Consider the following 24,788-nt stretch of genomic DNA (forward strand, 5'->3'; position numbering starts at 1 on the left):
GACGGTCGGCGGTCACGAACGCCTGGGAACCCACAGCTGCCGCGGGAAAGACGGGAAAAACTTTCCGCACAACAGTGGCGTCGTTCCACATCTTCTCCAATCGAGATCCATAGAGGGAGAGAGCGGAGCATCAGCTACTGCATGTTGTGCGGAGGAGCGGTCGCCCGTCATTTCCCCTCTGCATGACTATCTGAGTAGAGAGAGAGAGAGAGAGAGAGAGAGAGAGAGAGAGAGAGAGAGAGAGAGAGAGAGAGAGAGAGAGAGAGAGAGAGAGAGAGAGAGAGAGAGCGAGAAAGAGAGAGAGAGAGAGAGAGAGAGAGAGAGAGAGAGAGAGAGAGAGAGAGAGAGAGAGAGAGAGAGAGAGAGAGAGAGAGAGAGAGCGGTGGAGTACACTGCCGCTCGACATTCGATAGTTGTGGCTAGAGTCGGACGGTAGAGCAGGCCAGAGTATGGAGCTGGTAGGGGTCGTTCGTCCCGGACATCAAACCCAGCCTATTCGACGGTGAACTCTTCCTAACGATCAGGTAGACGCCTCGCTTCCCCATACTTATAAACGACTTATGTTGCAGATTGAATAAAACTACGGAGTGACTTGCAATATGTAAAACAAATGCGGGACATACTGACCAATTTAGCCTTCAACTGCGCAGTTTTGAGCACATGGGGTCCCTATACCTAATTACGGTCATTGAGCATCATTGCACTGGTCACGGTCTGCGGGCTCTTGCACTGCCATAACAACCGATTTAGGCTGGATCGCCCCAGCCTCGGTGGTAGCGTACCTACCTTACATTTGTGCGGAGTTTAACGAGCGCCCTACATGAAGGACGGTTACCGACTGTAAGTGGGGCACACGCGTTAGCCATTTGTGCCAGTGTGGACTGTTCATAGCTTACTAGAGTGCCAAAAGCTGTCTGTTGTATGTGTTTTTCTGCTGAAGAAGGCGGGTTTAGTGATACTGCCAGCATCTGGTATTACCGGAAAACAAAAAGAAGCAATTTAGATTAAGTGATTTCATCAAATGAATCAAACGTGGTCCCTATAATGAGATCCTAAACATAGCCTCAGAGCGAATAAAAGCGAAGTGGAAGAGTCCCCAGAAATGCCATTACTGTCGCGTTGTGACCCAGCTAGCCAGGCCCGTATCAGTACGATCTTATGACAGTCATAAGCACATAAGGCGGTATATTAGCTTTGTCAAAAGACGACAGGCCCTATTCCCTATCGCCGTTCAAAATAGCATCGCGCCCAAAACCGTAATTGGTGTCCTGATAGCGGGAGTCTAGCCCTTATTATAGCTACATGGTCGGTAACTTAGCTATAGCACGGTATTCGCTAGAGCTCGCCCTCTTTTTCCAGTGCTAAGTAAGCTGCCTAGCACGGCCGGCTGTCGTCCGTGATACTGTGCCGTCATACATCGCTGATTGATAGGCTGTACCGCCGAGCACGGCCGCCTGAATGTATACTGCGCCGCACGGCTCGGCCGCCTGAATGTATACTGTTCCGCACGGCTCGGCCGCCTGAATGTAGACTGTTCCGCACGGCTCGGCCGCCTGAATGTATACTGTTCCGCACGGCTCGGCCGCCTAAATGTATACTGCGCCGCACGGCTCGGCCGCCTGAATGTATACTGTACCGCAAGGCTCGGCCGCCTGAAGGTAAACTGTTCCGCACGGCTCGAACGATATCTCAGGGGACGAAGGGGACAGGAAAAGTCAATCGGGGGCCGGGGCAAAGGAATTAATTAATTAATGGCACCAGCAATTTGAATAGCTGGTAGATGTTACTATTGTTGTATCGAGTGAATGGTGATGCCTGACAACGTTCCAAGTTACCTTATCCCTAACAAGTTAGATAATTGCTTCGTCCGCTTATGGCAAAAGTTCGTCTGAAAATCTCATGAATTACATAACGCGCAATTTGAGACACTCCATTTAGCGCCGACATGTCGGCATTGCTATTGATTTGGCTGCCGGCCACGCCGCTGCACGAGGGCCATGCAGTGTGCCGGACAGTTCGTCGGGCGCCGGTCAAAGTTGACCGGAAATCTCAAGGTTCAGAGAATGCTATAAACAGTGCCGTCATACCCTGTCACCCTCACAACCCGACCATCCATCAAACGTATATCATCTCCCGACTATTACTGAGATTATTGAGAAGGTTAGAATACGAGCGATCCGATCATTTCTCTTCCAAATACCCAAAATAAATCACCTCGGACCTAGCGTTTTGTTGCAAACTTGTTGAGCTCGCATGAACTGATCAGGATGTAGGCATTAGGTACGCTGTTCATTGAAAGTGATTTTATTTTCGGTTCAGTAAACTGTGCTCTGTTTTGGTCGTGCTGCTCTGTTGTGATCGTGGTTTTAGCGTCGGGAGAGTGGGAAGGAATGAGTGGGATATCCCGACTTTCACTTTCGCTCTCTATCAGCCGACAGGCGAGACCGAGCGGTGACCTGCCGCTGTGCGGTAGTTCAACCGTCTCTCAGAGAGAGGGGGAGAGAGAGTCGCATCCACACGATGACATGACGGGAAGTATGGGACGGTCATTCAGTGAGAAAGTGCGAGTCGGCACGTCCCGTCCGATCAGTGACCTTCACACCACACGCACGGCGTGGTGATCCGTGACCCCCCAGCGCGTGTTTCCGCGGCGCTTATGAAGTTACAGGCCCGGCACGTCGGCGCTCCGCTCACGCCCGGCGCGTGCCTAATCAGACGACAGGCCCGTGCGCGCCTGCGTGCCTGTACCGTGGCGTGACACCTTCACCGACGAAAAACCGTCCAAGTTCACCCCTGCTGGCGCGCCTAGCGACCGGCAGTGCCTGCCCGCCTGTTTATCCAGCTCAGACCTGCGTGACTGAACCCTCACAGACGGATGTGCGCTACACACTGCGTTACGCCGCTAGTGACGGCCGCCACCTACCTTTCTCCTTGCAGCTGACGAAAAGGTTCTTGATGTGGCGCGATGAGGCCGGCTCATCGGTGGCCACTGGAGCCTCCACCAGTTTACGCATCTTAATCTTGAGCGCGTCCGAAACGACCGAGAACTGAGAGACGGACGTCTTCTCGCTGGGGATGACGGTGTTCTTGATGAACGATCCGCAGGCGAACTGGTAGAAGTCGTCGCACGGGTTCACCTGCTCGTCCATGTTGTTCAGAATGGAACATGCTGCAACCCGGGTGGCAAGGTCAGCTCATTATATTCACCACCATGGTCAAATTCGGTTGTGGGAAGTCCGGGGAAGTCCTTGTTCTGACCCCGTCCAATTATACGGGGATTTCGAGTACACACTTCAGGCGTATTCTAATTTCTTAGTTCAATCGAAACAACTGTTTTTTGCATCTCCCTGAAAACGACTTACTCTCCTTAGTTATTCACCCCGGGCATTCCCGTCCCCCTTCCCCCAGCTTCCATCCCCGTCCTCAGCCCTGACTGACCTGCCTGCACACATCCCTTTGTGAGACAGATGTCCTGGGCACCGGCGCTGCGTCCGGCGGCCTGTTGTGAGACGCTGTCGGCTGCGGAGATAGATCGTCGGACGATCACGTGGTCGTCCGAGCTACCTGTGCCTGCTGAGGGGCGACGTGCAGAGAGAAGAGAGAGAGAAAGATAGAGAGAAAGAGAGGCGGAGAGAGACGCCAGGTTAGCGCAGGCAGTGCTGGTGCGGACGACACACGGGCGGGTCGGTGTCAGGGTGTCAGCGAGTCAGTGTCAGGGTGTCATGGCCAGGTCAGACCCTGCCTGGATCGGGGTCGCCCTTCTAACGGTGTTGGCTGGTCCGATAAAAAGACTACCGGGAGCCGCGCGCCGATTAGGGTCACCACGAGCGGAGCTGCGCGGCGGCACCAGTCCGGTCTGAGTGGACCGGCGCGGCGGTCAAGGCCCGAGCGGCCGCCTGAATGACACGTGCGCCCCATCTTGCAGCAGATTTACTAGTCACGGATGAGTTGGCCAGATTGGAGGCCAAGCAGACGCGACTTTGTTTACGTACCGCACCCACGGTACTGCAACTTTAGCACTAGGTAATCTCATGACACTAATCCTAGCATAAACTCTGATTGGGGTATCACGACAACTGGACTGAGAACATGTAAGCAGCCTGGGTGCGGCCCGCACGAGACGCTGAGCTGTCGTCCCCGCTCAGCACGTGAGGGCCTCCCCCGGTTTCTCCCTCGGTCCCTCCCTCCGTCCCAGCTCGGCCTCAGACAGTCAGTCAAGAGGTGGAGGGTCCGTTACCAGGCGCCGGGCGCTGACCTCGGGTCACGCGCGCCGGCCATGCACGGGAAGGGTCACCGACACCGATACAGAGGTCAAAGCACATGCGGAAGGCGATATCAGAGGCAGTGGACAGTGATAGACCGACCGACGGTATAGTGCTACACACCAACACCATCTAACCGGTTCTCAAAAGCGACGGTCATGCGGTCTGTGACTGTCCAGGAATGTGGGTCACTGGCACAAATGGCGTGCCTGTCATCTATGGTGAGGCACGCGCTAAGCCCACCAACCGTCGATCATATTCCCTATTTTAGGCAGCGAGTGCCGACAGGTTCGATGATGGGTCTCACAGATCGGGTCGGCCTGTCGCTAAAACACGCGGTGACTGACAGCATGAGTCGCGATTAGCCGGGGAATGACGTCACGAAAACCAGTGATCGCTCGTTGCAAACTCGGCGGATGAACGCTGAATCAACGGTTTCAGCAGCGCAGCGCGGACGTGGCAGTGACAGGACTGAATACTGCGCGGCTGTGCAAGCGCGATAGCCGTCAAACGCCTGTATTATGAAGTGTATGAACCTTGGCTCGGCGCTATAAACTGTCATCGACCTGACACAATGGTCGACATGACAGCAGTGCTGTATGGCAAGGGGTCATAATCGAAAACTGCCATTTGGAGGCCCGAGACTGGAGTTATAATTTACCGACTAAATCGTCTGCGGCCTTGTGCGTAATTTATACTATAGATTAAGAACATTTTTACAGTTGAAGTTCTCTTTCCTGTTGCTCGGAAAGTCACGGGCCAGTCATAGATAGGTCACGTAAGGTCGCATCAAGTCAGTCGGCAAGATACCATCACCACATTAGCATGCAGGCATGTGCGTAGATAATATGCACGGTGCGGCACAGAAGTGCCAACAGCATACGCCAATGGCGCCACTATATACACAGAAAGATAGACGGAAGAGAAACGAGAGAGAAAGAGGCACGCCCCTCGCGGGACACAAGTGACCGGTTGTCCATTTGGGTCACACAGTTATTGAAAAGGAGATATCGAGACAAGCGGCAGACGGCTTTTTGAGTACCTTCTGAGTTTGAACGTTGATGATTGATCACGAGGAATTTTAGTTCGTTTTTTTATTTTTAATAATGGAGTACAACAGCCCGATTAAACGGGCATTTTTTAGCAGCAAGCAATAAAACGTTGTAGATTTTCTATTTTCGGAATGCTCAACTCAGCGTCGTGCTCGATATCTCCTTGTACAGAAAAATTAGACAGCAAATGAAGAAAAGTTCTTCGTAGTAACAAAACATTCTACAAAACTTTATGTGACTTGTTAACCAAAGAAAAATAGAATAAGAGGTCGATACGAGGACAGTAACTGATTTACGATCAGAAACTGATTAAACTGATTTCCATAAAATCAGTAAAAAACAGCAAGTCTTTTAAAAAGGTACGTTTATCTTTACGTTACGAATGTTCAACCACTATTCGCGTTACTTTTTATTTGAATGAATTTCGAATGAAGAAAGCCAAAACGTTCATTTATTTCTAGGATATTAACAAATATGTTTCGTGTTTTGTCGAAACGAAGAACGTAATTGTACGAGAAAATGGAAAATAAACTCGTGATATGATAAAGTAAACAAAAGAAATCAAACAGATATCACACTGCAATTATTATACACAGCATAAGAATTACCACAAAACCTGCATCACGACTCTTATGAGTCGTTGTAAAACAAATCATCCAAAAAATGCAGATAGTACTGTCAAGAACACCACCACCGTATCTTATGTGATACTTTGTGAAGCCTCATTAGAGCAGACACAAGAAGGGGCCAGCTCGCCGGGTGTTCCATACGGGGCTGGTGGGACAGCACGGGGACGGTTTGCCGGTTGAGGGGCTGCTCAGGCCCGTCCATCAGCTCGGGAAGCTAGTGGGACAGCACGGGGTACGCGCTGCCGGCTGAGTGGCGGCTCAGGACCGTCCGTCAGCTCACTCACGTGTCGACGAGACGGCTACCAAGAGGACGGCCACGGCCAGTCCGACGGCCATCAGTCCGAGCACCGAGGCCAGCAGCGACAGCCGTCTCTCCAGGCCGGAGCGACGCGCCCACCATGACCCCGACCTGCCGAGAGAAGGAAGGGAGACAGGGGTCAAATCGCATCCAGAAATGCAGACATTGTGGTTATAAACAGAAGAGATGTCGAGATGTCGAGCCGTTGACTTGTACGGAAATTCATCGAAAGTTTCCAGTTTTTTTAACTTCCTAAATTGAGGGATTACCTACCTTCCTACCTAGGAACAGTTTACTAGTAAATGCAACAGCAAAGCTTCTTTTAAAATCGAAGTAATTGTCGATACAAAATTACCACTTCGTTTTTCGCTCTGGAGATCCTTTTATGAAAGCTGCTGGCGGAATGGCATTATAATAGCGGTGAAATTGCGAATTGGTCTTAGCTCAGTTCACGAAGTTTTGAGTTTTCTCGATTTACATCCAAAAGAAAGCAATTTACAATGCCAATAAATATAGCCGTAATAGCAGGTTACAAGCAGTTACCGTATAGGTAATAGCAGATTGATATAGCCGTAAGATACAAGCACGCGACGTCTTACCTTTTCTTGGGGTAAATTGGCAACCTAAGAAATATATGAGAGCTTAGAGCGATTTGTTAGCACCTTATAAGCATCGGTAAGAAATGCACTGTTCCGCTTAATTCCAAATGCGTCAGGAAAAATGATTGATCGACATTACGTTTTCCTATTCACTCGTGTGCGTTAATCAGTCAATAACTTGCTTTAATTTGTGAATAAAATGGATTGTTAAAATATTTGTGCATAAATAATGCATGAAATGATTATATAACTGCGTCGTGGTTCGCAAAGTTCGTCACTGAAAATAATCGTGACGAATCATCTGTGAAATACGGCCAATGATCCACGTGAGATTCATGGGGACATGCTTTCACGGACTTTGCACAGTTTTCAGCTATTCGCAACGACTTCGGTCTCGGATTTGTCGATAAAATCTAAGCGAGCAATATCGGGACATGCCCAGTGCCTACAAAGCCACAATGTGCTTCAGATGAGTGTACCTATATGGCTTACTTTCATGCATGCACGGTACGCTGGCATAGGCCCAGCCCAGGCATGTAGGTAATGCAGTCGCATTAGTAATCTGTCATGCGGGATACTTTCGCAAAGCTTAGGTCGTCGATACAAGATCAGTCGTTCTCGTTACGAAGTTGACCTTACGTAATCGTTTAGTTTCTGGAACTCCTGGGTAGAATTAATCCGTAACTTATGATCAGTGCATACCTTAGAATCAAAATGAGTAAATCGGCTGCTAGGTAGAGTTTGTATGCCTAGACTCTCTCAGCCCATGCTTGAGATAAGTATGAAGAAACGTGTCTAGGAACGTGCTCCCAAGCATGACTGGCACTTTGGCACGTGCAAGGATAAGCCAGACAAAAGGACACATTCAGCAAGAATAGAAGGTGTGGCACAATGAGGAGTATTATGGCTGTACCGGAACTAAACAGTACGATGACCACAAACACACCTAAGCTGTAAACGTTTGCCAGGAAGGCAGATGCTGCATTTTCTTCGAACCTATGTTTTCAAAAGAAATCTTTAAAAAATGTGTGCAACAAGCTTGTAAAAACGTGTGCCTATGCTTGCAACTTATAGGGATCCGCTCCATTCTGTGTCTGCTCAACTTTGAAATATTTTTGTTTTGCTTGTGAAATGTGAAGAATAAAAGCTGATTGCCCTATTTTTGGGCTTGGCAGTGGCACATGCATTCGCAACCGACGATATCAAACAAGTTAGACCTAACCTGGGCGTGCGATGCTAGTGCACTCAACGATGCACATAAAATGAATTATGTTCCTGAATGTATAGCTGCTTATTAGGCATTCAATGTACAATGTGCTTAAACGAGGGAGCATTAGTCTTAAATGCCTACGTTTCGAATTGTATGCGATTTAGATAGAAAAACCTTCAACTCATACACAATACACAATACACATGGTACCCGCGCCACCCAAGTTGGACTCGTGATCTGGTGGGCTGTCCCATGCCGGGCTGTCCCTGCATGCCCTTGTTTGGCCTTACAAGCCGTGCCCCCGACCTCCCTCCCCCCCCCCGCCCACTACCAGGCTTGGCCTACTGACATTACATATACACATACATGCACACACGCGTCCGGACACGCCAGTGCCTCACCCACAGCTTTATATAAATATAGACCAACAGTCTATCTCTACCCGTTCTCTGAAATAAGTGCCGTTCAGAAGACGTTTCTGGCTTGGCATCGCGACAGATTTCATGGAAACGTTGTGTTTCACTGGACCTGGAACGTGTTTTTCTGAAGCGGGCTTTCCAACGCCACCTTTCGAATCGGCAGTCGCGTCAATCAGCACCTTCCTCCTCACGCGGCTCAGACCCCGGCCAACGACAACATGAACGATGAAACGTGGTCTTGACACGTTTTCCATGGCATTTGGGACGGGCGGCCAGAATAGCGCTCCGCCCACCGGGCTGGCTTCCGAACGTGCGTCGTTCACTGGACGACCACGGGAAAACACGATGATACCTACTGCAAAATTTCGGAGAGGCTGAGTTAACTTTCAGCAATGATCAAACGCATGGCATGAATGTTCCATGGACAACGCGAAAGGGATTGTGCTTTTAGACATTGCCAGCGCATGGATGTCTTCTGATGTCGCAGAGTTACACATCCATTACGTGAATGCAAGGACTTAAAAAGAGGAGCCGACTCTTTACAGTTTACTAGTCATTCGCTCACGCCTGACCGTCCTGGCAATGGCCGTAGTAGCTCACCTGAGTAGCCCAGCACAGCTCCATGCGCCCTTCTCCGGCTGTATGAGTGGCGCACTCAGCTCATCACTGGCGGCTGCCTCCATGGTGCCTCAGGCCGCACCCCGGCCGCACCCCGCTCACTGCCGCTCAGCCGCGGCCGAACCCGGCGCGCGCGCCGCACCAATTATCTCATCTCGCGCGCGGCGGCACGCGCGGCAACAGCACTCTTCCCGCGCCGACCAACTGGCAATCTCCGGCGACATCAATTGGCTGTCATTCTGCGGTGTGAGCTCGGCCGAGCGCCGCGCGCCGCCTGTCGGCCGCGCCGAACCGGCTCACATATAAACAGGACGGTCGTCGCGGACCGCGATTGGTGGAGACCCAGAGCGGGCCTGCTGTGGTCGCGACAGTCCTCCCGCAGATGGGTCCTCTCGGCTGGGGGTCGGCGCCGGGCGCGGCAGCGCTGGTCAGTCCGTCCGCACTGACAGCAGTGTGAGGGAAACTCGGAGGATCTTTCGTAGTCACGACGGATCGCGGGCTGATCGGAGACCGATCGCTCGCCAGAACTTCGACCCAGGCAACAGAGCGATAGAACGTTCCCGTCTGTTCGGGTCTCAGGCCGTATACATCACAGTGCATGCACTCGCAATCCTCGCCCTATGGATGTTAAATGAGCTGTAAGGGGGTGCGACAGGATGCTGACTCCAGCGCCCGTCAGCAGGTCTCGAGCTGCTCAGGTGGCTGCTGCGGTCAGCGGTGGGCGCCGCCTGCCGCCGTGGCCTCACTCTCCGAATGAGAGGCGCTCCCGGAGAGGCACCGAGCTGGTCGGACTGAGGATCAGCAGATCGAGATCACCTGTCTGTCGGTGGCTGGAGCCGACTAAAGATTCGAACTTCGAAGTGTCTTTAACTTTCGCAGAATCCTAAAATTTTCCACCTTTTTTTGGTTCCTCCACAGGGATCCTTCACGCCCGAAAACCGCACGTTCCCAGTTCCACCGGCCACAGCCCCTTCTTTCTGAGTGTTCCCTCCCATGGATGCATTCCTGCTATATAGTTCAAGCAGCACCGTTCTCTGGGTGGTCCCATACCGCTGTGAATAGCGGTATTCTCTGCATCTCAGCGCAGGCAAACCGGTGCTCTTAGCTGTACCCATGCGAAGCAGTATAGTGTTTTGGAAGAGATTGGAATGCACGACTAAAGGATGCCGACCAGATGGTCAAAGATGCCGTAATTGCACATAACCGCAGACTGAGTAAGCAGGTGGAGAGGCTATTATCTGGCATGAGATAGTTATAAATGAAAATTTAGTTTTAGGATTTTAGGCACCCCACGTTCTTAGAACTGTGAGCAGTCGGTGTCAGTCGCCACAACTGTTGCCAAGTGCCGACAACTTCTCACGGGCGACCGCCTACCGTTAGTCGTGGTCACGCGTCACCAGTCCATTCTTAGCCGTCTACCATTTCTCGTCAGTCACGCGTCACGTCATGCTTCACGCGTGACGCTTCACTTGCGTCACACGCCTATCGTCATAGCCCTGAGCTTTGGTCGGACTACAGCCGTCAACCATCGGCTGCCTAACGTCAGCGGGCAATAGTCCACGGTCAGCCGTTTGCATCAGCAGTTTTCATCAGCCGTAAGCCTTCCATTCCATCGACAGTCTGCTGACTAGTAGGCAGCCGTGAACCGTCAGCCTATCATAACGTCAGCTGAGATAATCCACCGTCAATTAGGTATAATCCGGTACAACCTACCGCCGCGCCTACCGCTCACCGTCAGGTATTAGTGCGTTCCTCGTCCACTGCCCATCGTCAACCGTCCTCCGTCTCATTCCACTGTCCAGTGTCCACCGTCCACTGTCAGCTGACAGCTCAGTCGCGTCTCCATCCGTCCGCGGTCGCTGCTCGTTCTCTGCTGATTGTCAGGCGGCTGGACAATGCGCCGTGTGACACGCATGACGCCTGCTCGGCGGCAGACAGAGTCGCCAGGAATGTCAGACGCGCTAACATAAACACCTGATGATGACAGCTCGGACATTCCCTAGACTGGACAGCGCCGAGCTGTCAGACAGCTGAAATATGTAGTAAATCGTGGCGCGCCCGCACAGGCCAATGGTGGCAGCCAGTCAGGGCCTAGATCAACAGCGGCGACCTCTCTGCTAAAAGGCCCACTTAAAAGCCACTGTCAGATTCCAGAGCTAATGCATGCAATGATGGATTGGCTAAGAGGATTCTTAATGCGGGGAATGGGGATTATATTCAAACACTTAAAGTTGGACGGTCGAAATAAGCTAGCTAAAATTCAGGCAAACAAAAATATATTTTGAATCTATTCACGTATTCTTGAATCATATAACCTGAGCTGCTTAATTGTTATATAGAAAGGTGTATAATCATTGTTATGATTTCTTTCCACGAAATCCTTTCCCACAAAATTAAGGAGTACGTTGAAGCAAGATCATGCAAAAAAGGCCATTTATATACACCACGGGGAAAAGCTGAGAAAGTCGTGCAGCGCATCTGACGCAGATGCAAAGCTTGGGTAAAAGTAAGCCATATATGGTCGGCATGCCTTCATACATTTGAGGAAGTACCTACCTAAAGATAAGGCTTTCGAGATTTCATTAAGATTTCACATTCATTTGCAAAGCGGATAAAATGTTTTGAAGATATATGCAACACTTAATTTGTTACGACTTATTTAGCCAACTGGAGATGGACTGTGCCATGCTAGTCATATAGTCCGACGTTCGTTTGTTTTGCGGGACGGCTTTGATGAAGCGCAATATACAGGCGCTATGTCAACTTAGGCAGCTGAAGTGTTTACAGTCCCGCAGAGTGGCGTCTCTCAGACTCTCACGCGCTCCTGTCATGCGCCCGGCTGCCTGCAGCTCGTGCGGCCGCACCTCCACTCGGTGAGCCCGTCTCGGTCTCCGGCGCTGCTCAAGAACGCCGTCCGCGGACCGTGGACGCCCTGGCATGTGGCCGCGGCGCTCTTTGCTTCCCACGCGTTCCTTCCGGCGGGACGGCGCGGCGTGTCAGGACGGCGCTAATCGCTCTGAGGCATCTGATCGTCCCTACTCTGCGGTGGGCCAGATGTGTCCACCGTGATTGATGCCGTGATGGGACACACTCGACTGTATCTCGTCTACCTTAAGACGGTCGGCCGACGTCTAAATCTAGGTTGGTCTCGCAAGGTAACACCGTGAAAGAGCAATCCAATTATGGAGGCAAATCAGCTTAACGTGGCGTTATTGGATTCAATCAGCTTACGGCCGCCAAACTATTGCAGACATAGTCGCGTAACACCAAGCTCGTGATGATGGGTTACGAGTCAACGACGGCGTCGGGACATCCCGAAACCTTCCGTCCTTGCAACCATCGGTACCGACATGGCATGATGATGATGACGACAGAAAAATACCTCACCGAGCTTTAATATGTAACAATATGTATGTTAATATGTAGTGTTAACAATAGGTATTCAGGAAACTAAGCTACAAGGATCAGCCACGTGCATTGTGTGGAGTGACGTGGAGTCGGGACTGACCTGTCTGCTGATCCGAGGCTGTTGCCAGACGTGAGTGTCGTCCGACTCTCAGTCTTCAGAGGTTTCACCTTCTCCGGCATTCTGCAACATCAGTAACAACATCGTCAGTTACGGACACGTCCAACACAACTGTGCACTGAAGCATACAGGGCGCTTTATATCGAGAGAGACAATTCAATCAAGAATCACGGTCTTGCCTACATCCACGCCTGCAGGATAATCGTGACGAGAGCGGATGTTAAGAATCAAGTATCGATTCGTCACAGTTGGTATCTGCCCCCACTAACACCTGGGGGCGCATGTGCGGTGTATTTTGATGATGAGACCCGATAACGGCTACTGAGCCGTTCTAAGTTGGATATGCACTGCACAATCACCATCATAGTGCTTACGTGAATATTGGCAGTCAATTTATCCGTATGCCTCCAATCCTGAGCGCGTAATTTAAACATTTGTAGTCAGATCCAGGGACATTTGCAACATGAGAGAGCATTTCGATGCCCCAATTAAACCAGATCTTATCTGCCGCTTGCCATCAATGGCTTCGTCCGACAACTTTGTGACATTTCTGCAGGCGATGGCCTTTCCTCGAGCCTTTCATACTTTGCGTCGTCCAAAGAGACCAAAGTTGGCCAATCTGACAGCTCCGCTGCAAGGTAAGCACGATTAGCATGTAAATTGCCGCGCAGGGGGACTGATTTCAGCGTGCGAGAGCCGTATAGGATGCAGTTGTGGAGATTCTACGTAACTCCCAGCCTCAATATTAGCTACAAATCAGCTACAGAACCGTGGAAAGTGATAGGCTTCCGGCTTCAAGCATGTAAAGCATATCACTGGCAAAACTGAAGAGTGGCCAGCATAGGTCAAACAAAAGTGTCCCCCGAAGAAGATGGTCGAGTAAGAGTTCCGACGAATAAATTCAAATCAAGCAGCGACCGCTCGAGGCTCGGCTGCCGCTGGCCTCGGCTGTCTGTTCCCCAAAGTACCGAGAAGCTGTAGGTACCGGGTCACCGCCACGCTATATCCCGTTGTGGGTCACGGTGTCGCCGCACCGTGAGGTCGGCCGGTCGAGGTAGCCGATTACCACGGCCGCCGCCGCCGGCACCCCGACCAAAAACTGGTCAGCCCGGTAACGCCGCCTCACCGACCTCCTCCCTCTCTCTCTGTCGGCGGTATAGGCTTCCACTCTGCTGGACTCGAGTCTGAGTCTGATCCACGCGGCTCGGTCACGGGGTCCGCTGCGGTCAAAGACCTCCTCCAGTCAGCTGGGCGGGCGCACACCGTTTCGGCTGATTGGTGATGGCCGCGATATGATTGTGAGCCGCGAGCAGTGGAGCACCGAGCCAACACCCAGCGCCCGCCGACCTGGTTCGGATGTGCCGGCGTGACCAGGCACGCAGGCACCGCGGGGCGCGAAACAAAAAAAAAAAAAATGAAGATGCGATTAGATGCATTTCGTGCGTTCCACTAGCACCTATCTAGGATCCATTAGGTAGCACTTCGAGACACATATGGAAGCTTTTGTTGAGGAATAACATCCAAAGTGTTTGCGTCATCCCCACCAATCATCGGGGGTTATTGTTGCTAGGCGCAAAAACTGCCTGCTCAATGCTCATATCTCGCCGCTGTATATATCCTCCTCTGTGTCCCAGAGTATCAATGTCGCGCATCGATCTGTCCCTCCATTCATCCGTCGACCATCTTATATGACCTGCGAGTATCGACGGGCCGCAGGGACGGGTCGCGCCGACAATCCTCTTACCGGCTCGTCTGCGCCGGCTGCATCGCTGCCGCGCTGAGACCGGCCGACCGTTTTACGGTGAATGCAGAGCTCCAACGACGCCCCTGTCACCGGAAAATACCGCCTGAGAGTCGCCCTCGGCACTGAGCCGCTCTCGGCGATAGAAACAGCTCTCGGAGGACGCTTTGTCGGCCCGCAAAGCGCCATTGACTCGGACTTTGAGTGGAGCAGTTGAACTCGTCTCATGGGACGACCAATGAAACGGACCGCTCGGCATCATTGAAAGGCTGCAAACGGTGGAAATCTGCACTATACGAAAAACTAAACCATGGAGTTCGTACGATTTCGTCATGAGCGACCGAGATGGATTTGGATATTTGATTATTGCGGCATGGATTTCCGCGCAGAACATATATCAACCAGCAGCGGTGACGTCCATGGGTTACCCCGACTCAGACGTCACCGACACTCGAGTGGTGTCAAACTCAGCGCGAAGAATTGAATGCTCCTCCATTTAGTGGCGTTGTTCAACATGGTGCGCGCAACCGCTCCGTCGTTTTCATCCTCGAAATGTTCAAATCCGAATCGCTCTCCGCCACGCCTCACCCCCCCCCCCCCCCCTGCTCCGGGCTGGACCGGCAACTTCATAAGCGTAGGAACCATGGGTGCAAGGGTGCAGCTGCACCCACAATATTTATCCAGTGGGTGCAGACAATGTATTCTGCACCCACAATAATCTGAACCAAAAACCCCTTTTTCATCAACACTATACTTCCCATGCAGCACGGCAAATTCAGGATATGTTAACTACTATCCATCTTTCGAAGCATTTGCTACTGTGATCAGTGATGGTCTTCAAAACTTACATTTGTGCTGAAAAAAGGGAAATGGAGCATGTGATTGAACACATACCGAACCGATGGCCCACTGTCAAAAATTTTAGCCCGATATCTTCAAAAATGGCTAAGTTGGCCGCTTTTACTTTTTGCGGTAGTCAATATTGACAATATTAGCCCTCGAATGTGTGCAGCGTTTTCCAGCTTCTAATGTGTAGGGAGAGGGGGAGGGGGTCGGTCGGACCCCCTGCCGTTCGGCCCCTGATCGAGCTAGAGCTTCGCGGAAAAAAAACGAGGGTGTTGCCCGTGACGAGAGGAAGCCGATGATACCCAATTTTAAGGTCCTACTTCATTGGTTGACCTTCCAGGTCAGGTCAATATTCCAAAAGTCGGGAAAATCGGGACCTGCTAAAACTGCGTAAAGTGAAGCTGTTATCGGTTTTTTTCGGGGTGCTGATCACAAATATCTGATGGTAGTTTTGATCACAGATGATTTCTTCATGCATTTAGGCCAGATCGGGTCAGGTCAGGTCAGGTCAACCATTAGGCGTCCTACCGGCTATCCATAGTAGGTGTCAACTACCACTGACGGTGTCGTAGCATGTCACGAAAGCACTAAAACTACTTCGTAAACGTTCAAATGGATGCTAAATTCGAAATCAGCCCTAGAAATTATCAGCCCTAATTATCAGCCCTATCTTTATCAGCCCTAATTATCAGCCCTAAATTCGAAAACTACCCTAGAAACATGTAAAACTCGAAAAAGTGAACCGAGGTCATCAAAGGTCAATGACCTGACCTGACCTTCAGGTTATCTTCACACCCACCCTGATGCATGGGAAGAACATCATTTCACATGTTTGAACGTCTACAATCACAAAAAGACTGGAAACGCGCGGATAATGTGAGCTGACATACGCCAAATTGCGATTCCGGCCGAACATGGTCTCGAGAATCAGGTCACAGGTCAAAGGTCTTTTGGGTCAGTGTCATGAAATTTTTTGAGTAGGTGTAAAACTGATCAACTCGAGGGTACTAAAAGTTTCGTCGCGATCGGCCGCTTTTTGCGCGAGTTATTTGCGAACAACCATGAGGGGGGGGGGGGTTCATCCGACCCCCCTACACATGCGAGGGTCAATGCTTCCAAATGCACTTATCGGTTGGTACCTTTTCGACATGGTACACCCTCAAAGCTCGTAACTAGCCTTCGCTCGGGTGTCGCCCCCCCCCCCCCCACCTCACCGGCCATGGCTGGATTTCTGCACCCATGCACCCACAATGTTCCAGCCGTTCCTACGCCCATGGGCAACTTTGTCCCATGCGGGAAGGCTCTATAATTCCTATCACCCTTTTGTCTCTGAAATGGTCTCGTCAGACCGGCTCAAAGACAGTGCGCGCGTTACGCAAACTGGGCCAGTCCTTCCGTCATTAGTCCGTGAGAACGTACACGCTACAGGCTACGTATCTCCTAGTGACGACAAAAGACGTCACAGGGGCTATAGCATCCCCTTCCCGATCGAACTGGCATGGTATATCGCCTCCTTTCGGGCAGGGTTCGGGTCTCCGTCAGTGGCACTGAGCGACGTCAGTCATTTCTGGACTCCCCTCTCCCCACCCCTCGGCCCCGCCCCGTGCCTCTGTCGGCTCGGCCCTCTGGCACGCTCTCAAAGGTCAAAGGTCGTCAGTGATACCGTCTGTCGGCCGATGGATACCCCCAGCAAGGTGGCCTGTCGAACATTGATCCCTGGGAGAAAAGAGACGGGATGATGCTTACGTCAATCGTGGGGGAAGATACGTAAATATAAGTTACGAAACTGCCGGAAGGAGCTACGCACGATTTCGTCATGAGCGATAGCATCAACAATTCTGCCGACGACGGGATCCGTGTGTAATTTCTTCGATGTGAAAAGAATAAATATGTAAAGTAAACTAGATAGATCACAAGTAAAGGTTGGGTAAATCTAATTGAAAATGATAAATCGTGCTCAAATTAAAAATAAAACACATAATAAATGTGATCGTATGTCAAAATTCCGTCACAGTCCGAAGTTCGACGAATGTAAAAATAAAAATGTAACAAAGCCATGCCATGGAAATGGATTTAGTTGGCCCATAGTTGAATCGGTAGTTGCATGGAAGCCCGCAAACCAATTTGCTTAAACCACTCAAACTAGTCCAACCAGTCATAGTTCATGAATGCACCTTGCAATGCTGTTGCACGAGCAGGTGCCAAGCCTAGAATGATGGTACCACTGTTGCATAACAATTGAATGCAATGCATGATTGAAACGGATAGCATTTGAGTTTCATCGGAAAAATCGAAGTTCGAGGAGTTTCCCGCAATACGGCTGAGCTATACCGCCCACTGCAGGCTGATTTAAACTTCACCAAACTTTGGCAGACAAAGTCCAGCTGCAGTTGACACCGGCACATAGCCGATAAATCGGTTTTGGGAGTGGGGCACCCAATAGTGGCCCACAGAGCTGCTGCCGGCGCTGTCAAGATGGGAACCCAATTATCCAGGACAGGGTTGGAATCAAGGCCAGTCGCGTGCCCCAAGCCAGAAAGAAACAATTCTGCCGACGACGGGATCGGACTCGATTCTAGTTCTCCTTCGATAAGGACCAATCTACCTAACAGGATCGGACCCCACTCGCGGTGTCCCGGCCAGTTCGCGCTGCGGCGGTCTGTATTCGCCCCTGTCAGACCGATAACAGTCTGAGATCCGCTCCCAGGTGTATGTACCCATTCGTCCCCTCCCCCTCCACCGGAGGATCAGAGACTGCATCCTAGACATCAAACGCACCGCGAGAGACCGAGCCGCTGCATTATGCATGTAGAAAGGTAGAAAGGTTCGGCCAAGGCCGCGTCACAAACGTAAACAACGCAGAGACGATCGCTGACACGGCACGACTTCGCCACGATAAAAAGGGCAGCGCAGGAGCAGGGTATGCGGCGTAGTGTCTTGCAATGGGCTGTCAACGCACTGATGGGTGTCGAAAGACTGAGCATTGTTTGAGGACTGAGCGTATAGGTATATGTGATATCAGGCATGCTAGGACTATCAGCATGAATGGCTAACTGAGCTCCAGAAGCTCCTTGTCGAGGTCGTCGTGGGGTCACAACAGCCGACGTCAGATCATCGTGAGACGACACATAACCATGACAATGAAATGGTGGTTGAAGAGCCTCTGCACACAGAAGAGGACTTCCCTTCTGCCGTTCAGTACTTGTAAACCGGCGCCCAAAATGTTCATAAAGGGCAAAACATATCAAAATGCAGGAGAAGTAGCGAGCGCATGTTGCATTGCAACTGATGTCGTAGTGAACCGAGCTGGCCCGTACTCATTGGAAATTTAAACGGTCAAGGTAGAGGCAAATATTCCCGTTTACTGCAGCGCTTGCAACATAATACCTTGCAGAGTTGTGAGGCCCTATATGATTGGCAACAGGCATTAATCAAAAATTGTATAAAACCTTGTACTGACTTTTTTCCATAGGAGTTATGAAAGCATCTGCCCTTTCGCTGACAGAATAAGTGCTTTGAAGACCTTCAATGCTGTGAGCCTGGGAGGCGTGCCAGACTAGTATTGTCTGTCATCCGGTTAGCTACTATTCGCGGCATCTAAAACCAGCAGGGACACCTCTCGGTCTGGTGACTTGAGGTGACAAAGCAAAACGTGATATTTAAAAACACCTGACCTTGGACCAGCCAAAAATGCAAACAATAATTATAGACGCATCTCTGAATAGAAAAGGCCCGGGCGCCGAAATGAATAGATCGCAAGCCATGCTTACGAGGCAGTTTTCATTACAAGCTTTTCATTATCCATGCATAATTTGCTGATGTTTTAACACCGATCGTCATTTTTTCTCCAGACCTAACGAAAAGCATAGGCCGTCACAAGGCGAAAATGTATTTTTAGTGGCTCCAGATGTGCTACATCATTATAGATTGACCATGAAATGGGATTTGGGAACACGCCCTGAAACTGATTTAACTCGTCATGAATTCCGTTCGGCCACTCTATTCGGTCTCGTGTACGGAAGGCACTGGAGCCGACGGCTTCCGTATCCCCGGGCGGCCGACGGGCCGACAGGCTGGCCCATCTCGAGAGACCAAACTGACAAACTAGTCACAGGGTCCGCGGCGCCGTGCCATGGACTAGAGATCGGCACTAATGCCATCAGTGCCGCGACTGGCCCTGGCCGCTTCCTGACCGAGCACGGCGCGGTACGACCCGGAATAGAGATACGTTGTGACCGGCGCGGAAAGCTACTACGCCCGTCGGAGGCAACTGCTCCAGCGAGTCGATATCCTGCAACGCAAACATGCCTGGTCTGACAATCTGGTTAATCTGGAAGGTTTTCGAATAGTTGTCGAATTAATGTTGGTAAGTACAGCTTCAACGATGGCGTAAACCGATTGAGAGTGTGTGATAAGGATTGAAGCTCGCATATTGTTTCAAGTTTTGTTCTTGTTGAAATCTGGACGAGATTCCCACTTCCGGGTTCACAATGGAATAAGCTACCAATTAATTAAAGCTATATTATTGCGATCTAGGACACAATTCGGTCAAACTAACCTGTTTCTGTCATCATTCCCGAATTTCGTACCTTGTTAGTGTCGGAGGGCCGGGCGATAAATGATTCACAGAACGCTGGAGCCCATCAAAACAAGATCAGACTCATAATTCGGTCGATGACCTGACCGAAAAAAACGCGGAGAAGCCGCACATTTTCTCCTGATGTGCCAGAATGCGCTGCGCCTATCATACTATCATATCATACTCGTATGTTTGTAGAAAAGGCAGCTAAAGTAAAACAACGAGCATGTTATAATAATTGATGCCAATAGCAGTGAAGGACTGCCTTTATACCCAAAGTCGTGAGTTAGTTGTGGGACGTGAAAGAACTACAATGGACGTGGTAGCCCTTTGCCCGAAGAAGAACAGACAATAAACGAAAGAAAGAACAGGAAAAAGAGCCGGCCACAATAAGCGCCGACCGTGTTGTCGGAGGTCAGGGTCGGTACGCCCTCCCCCTCCCCCCCCCCGGCCCGTGCCGGCCAGGGTCACACCCGTGTCCCCGTACGTGTTAAGTGCCCGGGGAGGGGTACAGGGGTGCTGAAAGGGGGGGCACACCGGCCTCGGTCACGGCCACTCAGTGCCGTCGGGAACATCAGCGAGGAGCGACAGGAAGGGCGGTAAAAACCGGCGGCACCGCGGCGGACTGCATCGGGTAAAGGGAGGAGGGGGCGCCCTATCTATTGGTTTCAAGGCCCCTTGTACATGCTAGTATTTGGTTTGGAGGGGTTCAAAAGGCTCATTGAATTCATTGACCATCGAGAGAGTACGCGAGACCTTCTGATGGATCTAACGTTCATGCAAACATGCATAGTACATGCTCATAAAGGCGCGTGAGGTGAAGGGAAAGTGAAAACGATCACTCCAACGCCCTGTAGGGATGTTAGCACGTTTCCAAAGCATGCATACAAATTACAAACTCTGGCATGAACAAGGCATCCAGAAGAGCTGAATTGGCACGCCAACAAACCGTTCCATGGCGGTCGTGATCGCGTGTGCACTCGCGGGATTTCCCGAGCCCGTTAATCATGGCGGGATGAGGCGGGCCAGGGAGCCAAAACCCCAAGGAGCAGCTCAGGTGCATGGGCTAAGCCTTTTATACCAGCTAAGACTGCAAGACATAAATTGCAGTTGAACTCGGATGTGTTGGACAGTTATGTTATTAGTCTTACGTCAGGGTCAGTGACGGTTTAACCGCATTAATTTGGACGCAAAATACGATATTGGGGTTACTTCAAGTTTGTTATTTCATACCTACAGCCGTCTTCGTGATATTCAATATTCATGCATTTTTTGTTTAGCTTTTTGTTTAGCTCGATGAAGGACAGATTTCTTAAGATAAATTCCACAAGCCAGCCTATGTATGTTCTCCGACTAGTTCCATCTCTGAGCCATGTCATTTGATCGCAATACACTAAAAAATATATATATATCGACGACGCGATACACTAAAATATATACATTACCGCCGACAACTCCCAAATCACTCCCTGTGACCTCAGCCGGTACACCGCAGATGTGGTGGACGGGAAAATAACGAGCGGCACCAGTTCTGCCTCGTCATCACGGCGCTACTGTGGGTGCTCACGAGCCATCCAGCCAAGCACCGGGTAGCGCCAGGGAAAGGCTCGACTCTCTCTCTCTCTCTCTCTCTCTCTCTCTCTCTCTCTCTCTCTCTCTCTCTCTCTCTCTCTCTCTCTCTCCCTCTCTCTCTCTCTCTCCCTCCCTCTCTCTCTCTCTCTCTCTCTCTCTCTCTCTCTCTCTCTCTCTCTCTCTCTCTCTCTCTCTCTCTCTCTCTCTCTCACGCGCGGCGGGGAATGTGCGCCGCGCTCACTAATATATGCAGTGAGCGATAGTAGGTATGGCAGCCAGTAGCCACCGACACTGGCTTTAATTGTGAGCGGTGCACAGTATTGACACTGATTCCATTCAACGGTGCACACTGCACAGTGTATACTTATTCGCAGCGGCTACATTAAACGGTGCACCTTGCCGACACGGCTCCAATCGGAACGGTGCACCGTATTGACATAGACGGAGGCTCCAATGACCAGAGCTTACCGCTCCACAGGGCTCTGTACTTTAACTGACACGAGTTCCAGTGAACGGTACGCCGTGCCGACACGTGCCTCAGTGCACTGCCGCCGGCGCTCACCGCTTCTGGGCCGTCAGAACGATCCTCCAGACAGCTCACGTGCACGCAAGACGGTGACGAGACGGAGCGAGCGTCCGTGGAAAGTGACGGCCTGCACCGAGACGCTCAGCCGGGCACAGGGCCTTGGCAATTATATTTAGAAGTGGGAGAGAGAGAGAGAGTTGGTCAAGGCTGCTAACCAGATTAGGGGATGTTGGACACTTGTTACAACGAATTGATTACGGTAAAGCTCAGTAGAAAGTTCGGTAGGTTCAACATGGTCTGGATGGGTGGTGAAGCGTGCTGGACATTCCTGAATAATAAGCGACAGTGTCTGTACTAAAATCGTGACAGAAGCGAATGAGGAAATGAGCCATGGCCGTTTCTTGTGAGTCAACGCCGAAGCTCTAAATTGGATTCCAGCATACATTTATCATTGGGAAATGTACCTCTGAAAATCGGAAAAACATTAACTGAAACTTATGTTGCCATACTGCGTTATTTGTAGCGGAAAGTCATTTTGTGTAATGCAGTGATCACATCCCGCACTCTTCTTCAGCTTAAGCTCAGTCGCGCATTGCAATCACACGTGAAAAATTTACAGATACCTATATAGCGATCAGGCAGCCTAAGCAACGCACCGGGTGAGAAAGCGTTCCTTATAAATAGGTTCTGATACATTAATTTAAATTTAACTTTGACATTGACCAAGTGCAAGATCTAGTCGTACCTTGTGCGACAGGTAACGGCGTTGAGCTTTAATCACCACAATTATTGTTTTGGTGTACGCCGTACCTTGCACGATGAGGTTCCTGGAAATTTCATGGAACATCATTTCCAACCACGGCAAGTACCGTTTCAATAATTTACGACACCTATGTTAGCGCATTTACGCCAGTGTCTGGTCGGAGTCTCTGGCTGGGTTCGAGGTCAGGTCAGCGTCACTGGCTGCAGCCCAGACGGGGACGGGTGCCACTCAACACGTAGCGGCCAGGGTCGTGTCACCGGCACCAGGGCAGCCTCCTGCCAAAATCAATACCGCATGGGGCGACGTGCTCACGAGCGCCACGCTAAGACGACCGCTCCCCAATCGCTAGGTGGTAATAGGATTTGTGTAGCAAACCTAGTTACCGGCTCGAAATAGAAAATAACATCCGGGCAATACAGCGTTGTTTATTGCTTTGGATCAGCACGGAAAGATGTGCTGCAAATAATTGTTGCGCGACTAGCAACGGCGAAGATATACCTCAATTTGTCCCCAGGGAAGGCATGAACTTTCATCAGTACCACATGTTCTGTTATTTTTTTAATCTAAATATTTAACAACATCAAGCTACAAGCTAGGAATGCAATTGCATCGCTGCACTCAGTTTATTGCCATGGTGTGAGATACCTAGCGAATATTTTCAGGCCATTTTAAATAAGCGACAGCCGTACAAGATATACTAGTTCCTAGCATATCTTCCTTTTTCCTTCTTTTGCTCATCGAATTGATGTCCCTAATAAAAAATATACCAATGACCTTATATCTGGAGTTATAAACTTTCAGAACTAAAAAAAGACGGTTTCAGGAAGGGCCTTGGAGGGATTGTAATGTTACAGATCTGTCTAAGTAAAAATTTCGTTCACTTGGACTTCAGGAAAAAAAACAATTTATAACACTTATATAGGTGATGTCACCTTGTGTAAGTTCTGAACCTGGGCCTGATGTCTCCTACAAGTTTGGCGCTTACCCTGGCAAAGCCAGATGGTCAACATAGTAAAACTAAGTAACCCGCCCCCTCCGAATCTCTCTGGGAGCTGTCACCAGTTCACACTCACCTGTGTCTGTAGTTTCACGGCGGTTTCACCAGTCTGCTGCTGCGGCTTGCACTGCTGCGCCGAATGGGGCCGATGTTTCTCTGGTTGGTGACGGGTGGGGGTGGGTGGGCGGCCTGCGGTGCACAGGCCGGGCGGCGCGACTACTCCTGCCAGCAGGACGGTCGCGGCGGCTCTGAACGGTGCGCCGCCAGGTGCGCCGGCCTTAAGCGGCGCCGCGCCGCGTCGGCCGCCGGGCCGGCCAGAGCTCGGGGCACCGGCCGCCGAGTCGGGCGAGCTGACCCGACCGGCGAGTGACCGGAGCAACCGGACCGGGCGAGGGAGGCCCGGTCGGCACTCAGCACCCACCGCTGACCGGCCCACTGACCCCCGAACAATGCCCGCCACACAGCCCACAGCCCACACCGACACGACAGAACAGGTATGCGTCCGATACCGAGACGCACATACAATCGACACAATCATAGTAATATACCAAGGTCTGACAGTCTCTCAATATATGTGCATATGATCGACACATTTTGTACTGCGGCCCCACGAATGGCTGACGAATGGCGTCGAATGTTGCACCCTGGTGAATGTTGAATGTTGTTGAATGTTGTGCCCGCATGTTTGATGAGACTCGTGACTCGGCTGGGCTGTAATCACAGCGCTATTACATACAGTATGTAATATTGTATGTATGTATGTATATGTGCATAAATACGTGGAAGGTTGAAGTCAATACATCCATGCTTACGCATTATCATAATCATACATACATACATACATACACACATACATACATACATATGTACATACATACATACATACATACATACATACATACATACATACATACATACATACATACATACATACATACATACATACATACATACATACATACATACATACATACATACATACATACATACATACATACATACATACATACATACATACATACATACATACATAATGATTAAACCAATTCAACGTTCTACCGAAATGCGCATTTAACCAGTGAGGTAACTCAAGCGCTAAAAAATATTAAAGGCGTTTTATAACAATACATACTCACAGCTATACTCACAGG

At 50.5% G+C, this 24,788-nt stretch overlaps 1 protein-coding gene across 18 annotated transcripts in view; it reads right to left on the reverse strand.

Annotated features, from left to right (window-relative positions):
• The window catches only part of LOC122378539 (neprilysin-2-like), a 33,856-nt gene extending 9,721 nt beyond the window's left edge, over window positions 1-24,135 (reverse strand). The window contains exons 1-5 of one of the 18 annotated variants that reach the window (XM_043359720.1): window positions 23,714-24,135; window positions 12,596-12,676; window positions 6,228-6,352; window positions 3,439-3,519; window positions 2,924-3,169 (exon numbers count right to left, since the gene is read on the reverse strand). In XM_043359720.1, coding sequence (XP_043215655.1) covers window positions 2,924-3,169; window positions 3,439-3,519; window positions 6,228-6,352; window positions 12,596-12,675 — 532 coding nt within the window. In that variant the 5' untranslated portion in view covers window position 12,676; window positions 23,714-24,135. Of the gene's footprint in view, window positions 1-2,923; window positions 3,170-3,438; window positions 3,574-6,227; window positions 6,353-6,840; window positions 7,152-9,069; window positions 9,368-12,595; window positions 12,677-23,713 lie in introns of those variants that run through there. The other 17 variants (XM_043359716.1, XM_043359714.1, XM_043359710.1 and 14 more) reach the window with 17 other exon arrangements.
• Between the last annotated feature and the right edge of the window lie 653 nt (window positions 24,136-24,788).

The sequence above is a fragment of the Amphibalanus amphitrite genome, unplaced genomic scaffold, assembly GCF_019059575.1.
Source record: "Amphibalanus amphitrite isolate SeventyFive unplaced genomic scaffold, NRLGWU_Aamphi_draft 000061F_arrow, whole genome shotgun sequence".
Taxonomy (NCBI): Eukaryota; Metazoa; Arthropoda; class Thecostraca; order Balanomorpha; family Balanidae; genus Amphibalanus; species Amphibalanus amphitrite.